Source organism: Carassius carassius, chromosome 5, assembly GCF_963082965.1.
Source record: "Carassius carassius chromosome 5, fCarCar2.1, whole genome shotgun sequence".
NCBI lineage: Eukaryota > Metazoa > Chordata > Actinopteri > Cypriniformes > Cyprinidae > Carassius > Carassius carassius.
Window position 1 is genome coordinate 18,030,543 of NC_081759.1, and position 9,011 is coordinate 18,039,553.

General features: G+C 38.2%; 2 protein-coding genes across 2 annotated transcripts; both read right to left on the minus strand.

The window, feature by feature from the left end:
- Window positions 1-1,671: 1,671 nt before the first annotated feature.
- pex12 (peroxisomal biogenesis factor 12) lies at window positions 1,672-4,268 on the minus strand. Its single transcript, XM_059549107.1, has 3 exons — window positions 3,907-4,268; window positions 2,535-3,064; window positions 1,672-2,443 (listed from the first exon to the last, which is right to left on the minus strand). The coding sequence occupies exons 1-3, from the start codon at window positions 4,030-4,032 to the stop codon at window positions 2,053-2,055; spliced, it is 1,047 nt and encodes a 348-aa protein (XP_059405090.1). The 5' UTR covers window positions 4,033-4,268; the 3' UTR covers window positions 1,672-2,052.
- Window positions 4,269-7,354: 3,086 nt separating this feature from the next.
- On the minus strand, window positions 7,355-8,149 carry LOC132140193 (gastrula zinc finger protein XlCGF57.1-like). Its single transcript, XM_059549000.1, has one exon. The coding sequence runs from the start codon at window positions 8,147-8,149 to the stop codon at window positions 7,355-7,357; it is 795 nt and encodes a 264-aa protein (XP_059404983.1).
- Window positions 8,150-9,011: the final 862 nt, after the last annotated feature.

A 9,011-nucleotide genomic window follows, 5' to 3' on the forward strand; every position in this document is an offset into this window, starting at 1 on the left:
AAAACGTTTTAGTTTTAAAAGCTATAAACAAGTAAGCCACAGTAGCATGGAGTTAACATAACTAAGCTTCCAACAACTTTCAGTTTTTAAGATTGATTTTCCTTGGAAGCTTGAGTTAGACTAGTTTTGCAAGAGTGTGATTTAAACCCAATGAGACTGAAAAGCAGCCTATTGAGTAGATGTTTGTTTTTATCATCATTAAATATTTTGATTTATATCATAGAGATTAAATTTCCCAACTTCTCTAGTCTTATTTAACCACTTGTTAGCAACAGCCTTTTTCAAGACAAGTAGAATTACTAGTTAATGTCGTAAAGGGAAAACATGAAACTATCCAGAGCTTGTTAACCACAGACCTTATTTCAGACAATAGACCACAAACATATATATAAACTACCGACTTCAGGACAATGAAACCACAAGTGGTAAAGTGCAAACTCATTTCCTGGTTTTGACCTACAAAAAATACATGCTCCGTTACAGCAAAATCAACGTGCTTTTCCTCCATCTGTGACGTAGCTCAGATGTCCTTGTGTTGTCACAGATTCGATCATTTGGTTGACTTCTCAAAACTTCATCTGTTTCTTGCACAATTAATCTGCCAGTCAAGACTTCATATCAGTTTTCTCTTACAGTTTGAGGCGGTCAGAGGCCCCTCGGCATGCATGTTGGTCCGTCCATTAGTCAGCTGTAAATTGCAGTGACAGAAGGCTTTATACATTTGCTGTCACTAAGCTACAACAGATGACAGAGTCAGAGCCTGTAAATTTGAGGATAAGCTCTGACTTGTTGCTATATATAAAATGGCTGTATCTGAATGTAAGTGTGTGAAAATAGCACCATATGAACAGAATTAAATGAATTAGCTGTCATCAGTATCATAGACATAACTGTCTGGATTCAATAAACGTGGTTTGAATTATCATACAAAAAATTTATATAAGCTATGATTAAAAGAAAATATAAATACATTTCAAACGATTCAGCATTTTGTAAATGCATGTTAGATTAATTGACTGTGCTGTTTTAACGATATGTCGTAAGTGGACCTTCTCTGACAATGTTCCTGCAGGTTTTATGGAGATAAATGTAAAAAAAAATTTAAGACCAGTTAAAGAAACTGTAAGCAATAAATTGAAGGGAATACATCGATTAGTTTTCTAACGTAAGGGAGCACACATTGTGTTGTATAAGCAACACTTTAACTCAAAGACTGAGTTACAACAGATCTGTATTAGCCTACTTTTGAATTAATAAAAAAATAAACAATTTCTTAGAAACGGATCAAAATGACATGTTTACGATTAAAACAAGAAATATCTGAGGCACAGAAAAATCTACACAATTCGAAGGGGATATTTTCACACCTCACTGACAAGATACAAAAACTCACTTAATTTCTGAGAAATCTATTTTTCATCTAGTAAATAATAAATATCTCTTGTTTTAACACGCTTGTAATGGAGAGCAAGACAAATATGTATTTTTTGCAGTCATTGCACCATATAATCTCATGACTTTATGAATTGAAGACTTTCTGCACCAAGTTTTCCAAGGCTTTGTTTGTGGCAGGCTGAATTCAGACTCTTTATGGCCCACAAAAACCCTGTTCTGATGAGAACGAGTGACTATAGCCTCCCTCCACTTTTGACTGCAACGAACATCTCAAAATCCAACCGACAACTGGGGCACAGCAGTCCCAGCTCTGTTTTTATTTTTCCCCAGGCATTTATTACAATTGAATGCATGTCACAATATGAAAGAAAAGATCTACCATTAATTTAATTGCATTGCAACTATAAACAAGAGTCAGCAATGATGAAATCTGTACAAAAGAATGTAATCTTTACACATCTCACAAATTAAAAATACATTTTAACCGTATCACAAAAACTAATTATAGTAACTTATAAAAAGCATTTTAGCTTCCTTAGGATAACAATTAACACTTAACCTGTTGTTCACCTGAACAATGTGCAATAATTATGTCAAATCAGACAGATCCACATTAATAATGCATCTTGGAAATCAAACTAAACAGATGTTACCAGTCTATCCATCAGGTGTGTATATTTTAATGAGGTGCTGCAGTCCTGAAGGGTAGCCAGTGAGGGGACACCTGTGATTGGCTTTAACAAACACATATATACACTTGTAACAAAACACATAGCCTGAAGTGGCCAGCGCAGTGTCATTGGTGCGCACTTTCCTGCAGAGCGGGCAGACTTTGATGTGTGTGGGTGATGTCTCCTGGCTGTGAAGGTGGAGAGGCGGCGGAGGGGTTGGAAGGGTGGTCAAGGATTTAACAGTGCTGTGGTTCTCAGATGAATACCACCACTCCAGGAACTGCAGGAAAAACACTCCAATCGAGAGGCTGGTTGACAGAGACACAGCCACACCACCAACCGCTGTAGAGACCCAGCGCTGAAATTTCTCTCTAAAGCTGAAAAGAGAGATTTTGGCTTTAATTAAACGTCTTTATATTTTGGTAAACCTCAAGAAAGTAATGTAGCAGAGACTCAAAATAAACTCACCTTTGACTGGGGCTCAGTGCGGATGGCTTGAGATCCAGGCTGCGTATGTCATTAGCCGTGAGATATGAGAGTTTAACCCCTGCCAGCCACAGGAGCGGAGAATGTGTCCGAGTTTTGCCGAAAACATACAAAAGCTGTTGGCAAAAGACCCAACCATCCCAAGCCATGCACACAAAGGGGTATGCAGCCAAAAAAGCCCTGTACAACTTCTGCATGAAGGACTGAGGCAAGCGGATGGAGAAATCGTCCTCGTCTCTCTGTCGAGCCAGGATTTTTTCCAGTTTGGTGTGTAGGTAAGGAAGGAGGGCCAGAAGGAACAGGGAGCGCCAGTGCTGTCTGCGCCGGAGTCCCAGATGAGCTGCACGTGTGCCGTCTTCTCCGGCACGCTTCAGACCGTAGAAATTCTCCGAAAATGAGGCGCTGGTGCGGGAGAGGAAATGATGCTGCAATAACACGTCCAGGATAGCGTAAATCTCATCAAACCTTCTCCAAAGAACTCCATAGCGAGCGGGGTTAGACGTGGCAAGGATCTTTGGACAGAGACGGGGTTTACACATCAATGATTTTCAATGCCAGTAAATACTGTGAAGTATATTTCGTCATTGCTATATTTTAATACATATAAAACAACAGAAATATGTTTGAAATGGTACGCTAGGGGGTCCCAGGAAATGCTCAGAGACAAAAAATATTAAAAATAAGATTAAAACAAATAAAATAGATTTTAAAATCTGATTAAAATAAATGAAAATTTAACTAGACTTAGATAAGATAAATAAAAACAATATAATATACAACAGTGCAGGACTATATTAAATGTAGCTTAATATAAACTAAATATTTTCCAAATTATGATTTAGACGTATAATAAACAAGTTGTTTTTCACAGGAAAACTTTCATCTTTATACAGGAAACACATGAAACTATCATGTGGCTATATCACATTAGAAAGATCATATTTGGGGGTCTGTGGCATCTAAAAGATTGGAAGCCCATGGCCTATGCTCACAAATGTGGTTATTTTGTGTTTTTAAATCCGGTTTTGTATAAATAGCTTCAAGCAGTCCAGTTCAGCCTGGTTCATCCTTCTCTCTGGAGATGAAAGGTCCAGCTGAAGGTTTCAAACACAGTGTTCTTGGACTGTATTTTGCTCATTAGGGCAAGTAGAGTGGGTCATAAGTTATTCAGAGTGTATGGGCACAGCTGTACACATACTGCTAGTATATTTCGCACACAGCAAGTTCTTGTGATTCACTTTACAGTCTGTCAGGTATATGAGAGCATGAAGCAAGATTAGTCTTATACCATAAGGTCATTTACTGTACAGTAGTGTCAAATGCAATTCACGATATATTGAATGCGTAAGCGTACCTTCACAGCATGCAGTAATGCAGGTTTAACAGCATTCATCAAAGAGTCCTGAGCTAAAACCTCAAACACGGAGGGTCTGTCTTCAGCTGGAGCCGCTGTTGTTAAATGTGCTCCTCTCTCTGCCATTATACTGGGATCAATACAGATGTGAGCAAACACGGACAACTTCAAAGTTCAGACAACAACAAAGCGAGCGAAAAATTTAGGATTAGTCCTAATGTTCTTTTAATTTTTATATTTTCATCGTTTTATTAAACAAGACAATTTCGGCAGAAAATTACACTGCACAAAAACAATGTACTGTGCAACGGTCACAAGCTGTAGCAATACTTTTTCTTTTTCCTGTTACTGGCGTTATCCTTCTGTCGTCTTTTAGGTCAACAAAATAGGTTCATACTGCCACCTACTGTGCTGGGGTAATCTATTAAATATTATATTCTGTTCTACTGAATTTCTAATGAATTGATTCTGAAACTATCAAGAAAACTAAATTTCTCAATAAAAATTAAATGCAAATACGTCAGATTACAGTAACAAATCTGACGAGTTCCTCAGTCCCTGACGCTGAAAAACAGCTCCACAGCATGAGCACACTTTACTTTTGGGATGGTACTCTGCAGATGATGATCACTACTGGTTTCCTTCAAACATGATGCTTAGAATTGAGGTTCATCAGACCAGAGAATATTGTTTCTCACAGTCTGAGGGTCCTTTAGGTTCTAGATGTTAAAAACATGTTTTTTTTGTTTTTTTGCTTTACCATTATGGTGTATGGAGTGTAGAATGATGTGAGGAAAAAGTAATATAAAGCAATTTAACATAAGGCAGCAACATAACAAAACATGAAAAAAATAAAGGGGTATGAATACTTTCGCAAGGCACTGTAAATGTATAGTACCACTAATAATGTTACTGGGTGGGAAATACTATATTCACAAGAAAATGTGGACACTTTAAGCTATAATTTATAGCCTGTCAGGGTTTTGCACTGTCACTTTGTTTTATGTTTGTTTCTTGTGTCTAGTGTCAGCACATGGCCTTGTTAGTTATTTTCTCGGCCATGTGCTCCTTTAGCCCCTCATCCTTGTTTCCTTTTTACCACACCCTCTTGTTACCCTAGTTGGTCTAATTGTGCTCACCTGTCCCTCATGTATTTTCCTCCCTATTTATAGTGCACCTTACCCTTTTGTGTTTGCTGGTCTGTGGTCATTCTCACCCCCTCTGTTGCTGTTTGTGGATGTTGCTGAATATGTGTCCGTGTCTCCCTGTCTGGTTGGTCTTGTGCCCTTGTTTTGTCTAGTCCTTATAATTCCATGTTCTTTTTTTGCTCCTTGTTTTAGTAATTTGTTTGTTCTTGCCTTTTGCTTTTATTTGTAATATTTTAGTTTTTCTAGCCTTGAGTCTTGAGCCTTGAGTTGATTTAAATTTGTAATTTCTTCCTTTACTTAACCTTATATTGGTTTGTTTTTCCTTGTCTTGAGTTTTTATTTGTTTTTGTGGAGCTTTGTCCTGTCTTGTTCGAGTTCCTGACCTGTACCCATGTGTCCTGCCCTGGTTCTACCAGCCTGACATCTGGTCTGTCTCCAGAGTCAGTGGTCAACAAGTTTCTGAGCTCTGCTCTATGGTGCCTTGTGTGGCCTTCTCTATCAGCCTGGTCTTGCTGCCCCCTCTGTTGCCCAAGTATTCTGCCAGTTGTTTCATGAAGCCTTCCCTAGCTGTTCCTGTTTATTGTGGTATCTATTGTGCACTTCACTACCTCTTGTATCAGTCTGTCTTGTCAATACCTTGTTATCTCTCACTGGTCCTCCTTCCCAGATCCCTGACAATGACATCTGTTCAAACTTATTTAATATATTTTGTTCCATGAACTCTGGGGAAAAAAAAAAAAAAACTTAATCAAAACACATGATAAAACATGTCAAAGAATACAAGAAAAATCTGCCATTTTTAAGTTTATTCTTGCAATATTATTGTGGCTATTAAATAATTAATACATTTAAAAAGGTATTGCTTTATTAAGCATTGAAATAAATGTATCAAATAATGATGCATTAAAACAGTTATTTTTATATCTTCTTTTATCACTACATACCTGCACATGTAATTGTGTAAACTAGATTTGGTGTTTCTGCCATAACTGTGAGATTGATAGACTTCCATACAGTGCACTTTGTGTTGTTTGTGCACTTTGTGCCTCTAAAAATCTGTAGTAATACAGTTTTCCCAATTTACTGGGAGTGGTGTTTAGAAAAGTATATAAATATGTGCTCTCAATAACACAGCAAACACACAACTGAAATGACAAAAGGGCAGTTAATCAGACAATCATAAATATGTGGATATTCCTTTATCAATTCTGATTGAAGTATATTGGTGACTTTAGGCTCATCGGACACAGAGGTTGGTTGAAACTGGATGAAACCCAATCCAAACTGCCCCTGTCTAAGATGAAGTAATTTTTTCTTGATGCAAATAGAATTAGCAAGCAATAAAAATGGACAAAAAGTTAGATAAAAAGATTGTTTAATCAACAAGTAACTGAAACAAATACAAAAATCAAGTTAAGGTAAAATGAAGAGGAGAAGTTGTAACCAGTAGCAAAACTACTTTATCGAATCTACAACTTGCCTCATAATATGGTAAATATATCATAAGTGGCAGAATAGCTAGATGTTCCAAATACAATGACAAATGATTAAAAAAATATCATGAGTCTTTACTTCAGCTTCTTGAACTACACATGAAAGCACAAGAACTTTATGCAAACAGTAGAACAAATATAAAGTAGAACAAATTAACTAAGAGTAATACATATGCATAAGAAAATTACGTGATTAACTCCATCTCTGTGGGTATGTGAACACACAACAGAAACTGATGGGAATGAAGATGAACTTTGAATGATATTGATCCTCATCTTCACACTCAATGTGCCCGGTTAGGGCAGATTTATACAGAAGAGAGCTTACGGCGATTTCATACATTTGTGTTTTGTATGAATGCATCATTTACTATAACTCTTCTCACTTGGAGGGCAGTGTCTGCAGCTTCTCTCTAGTATGGATCCTCCCATGTTTTTTCATGTTTCCCAGCAAAGAGAATCCCTTGTGACAGTGTGAACACTTGTAAGGTTTCTCTCCAGTGTGACTTGTCTGGTGCTGTCTCAGTTCAGTATTTGTAAAAAAGGACCTCCCACACTCAAAGCACAGAAAAGACTTCACAGAGCCGTGCCTTCTCTGGTGCAGCTTAAAAACACTCAGCAGACTAAAACTCGTCACAGAAAAGACAAAAATAATTTCGGACTTCAGCATGAACTTTCAAGTGGCTCTTCAGGGTTGATTCCAGTTTAAAACCTTTGCCGCATTGATCGCAGTAAAACGGTTTCTGTTCAGAATGGGTATGTAGGTGTTTTTTTAGCGTGGAAGTGTGTGTGAAACTCCTGCCACATTCATCGCACGTGTGTAGCTTTTCGCCAGTGTGCATTTTCTTGTGTACCAAGGTGCGATCTCTGTGTGAATTTCATCCCGCATTGCTCACATGTGTGCGGCTTCTCTCCAGTGTGGATAGTCATGTGTACGGCAAGGACGTTTTTTCTTGCAAAACCCATCCCACACTGATCACATGTGTACGGCTTTTCTTCAATGTGAACCAGCATGTGGCTCTTAAGGGATTCCTTTAGAGAGAAACTCTTTGAGCACTGATCACACGAGTACTCCTTCTCTCCAGTGTGGATAAGCATGTCTTTTTGAAGGTGTTCTTTTCGTGTGAAACCCTTCCCGCATTGAACACATGTGTGCGGCCTGTATTCAGTGTGGATTGTCATGTGTTGCCTAAGATCTTTTTTGCATCTGTATCTCTCCCCACACTGATCACAAACGTGTGACTTCTTTACACTGTGGATTTTCATGTGTGATAACAGGCTTCTTTTGACGTCAAAACTCTTCCCGCATCGATCACATGTGAAGGACGCCTCTCCAGTGTGGATTGTCATGTGTCTCTGAACACTGCCTTTTCGAAGGAAACTCTTCCCACAGTGATCACATGAGTACGGCCTTTCCACGGTGTGGATTTTCATGTGCTCCTTAAGGTGTGCTTTTTGTGAGAAACTCTTTCTGCAGTGATCACATGTGAACGGCTTCTCTTCAGTGTGGATCCTCATGTGTATCCCAAGTTGTCCTTTGAGTTTGAAACCCTTGCCACACTGTTCACACGTGTGCAGCGTCTCTCCACTGTGGATTTTCATGTGTTTCTTCAGGTCTTCTTTGCATGTGAAACTCTTCTCACACTGATCACATGTGTACAGTACAGTTCATCTTCAGCGTGGATCCTCCTCACCTGCTGCCTTGTGGCTTGTTTGTGTTTCTGCTCCTCTCTAGTACGAATTCTCGTGTGAGGAGAGCTGTTGATGGATTTCTTTGGTTTCTTTTTTTCCTTTCTTGCTCACTTCCATCAGGTCTAAAATAAACATTATACCATTACAAATCAAAAGAGATACCAATTAAAATTGAGCACCACAGTTAATGAACTCACAACACAAACATCTTACCATGTTCTCATGTTTGATATGCAATAACTGCACAAATGTGCACTTTTATGAGCATGAGCTTGTAATGCTAAATGATAAAACAATAATTCTGGGACATGTTAAAGCTGCCTTGTAACATCTCGAATTCCTTTTTACATTACATTACTTTTACATTACGGAAATGTTAAACTGAGCAATCTTTTAAAGCCCATTTTAACTCAGAAATATTGCAATATCTCCACAGTCTCTACTTAATTACACACGCGCGCACGCGCGCGCACACACACACACACACACACACACACACAGTAACATGGTGGTTCACTGGCTGGGAGACAATGACTTTTTTATGGATTTTAATATAAGAGAGGCTTCCAGATACTGAATACCTTGCTTTTATGAGAAAACCTCTTTTTGCTTAATGATTGACATCCTGTTCTCTAATCCTCATTGTCTTTATCAAAGAATTATTTTGCAGTGAGCTACAGTTTGTCTACAGCAAAATAATGCTGTTTTGTTAGCAAAGTTTTTGCGACAGCTAGTATCAAAAACTGCATACACCAAGATGTTTCACTAGTAT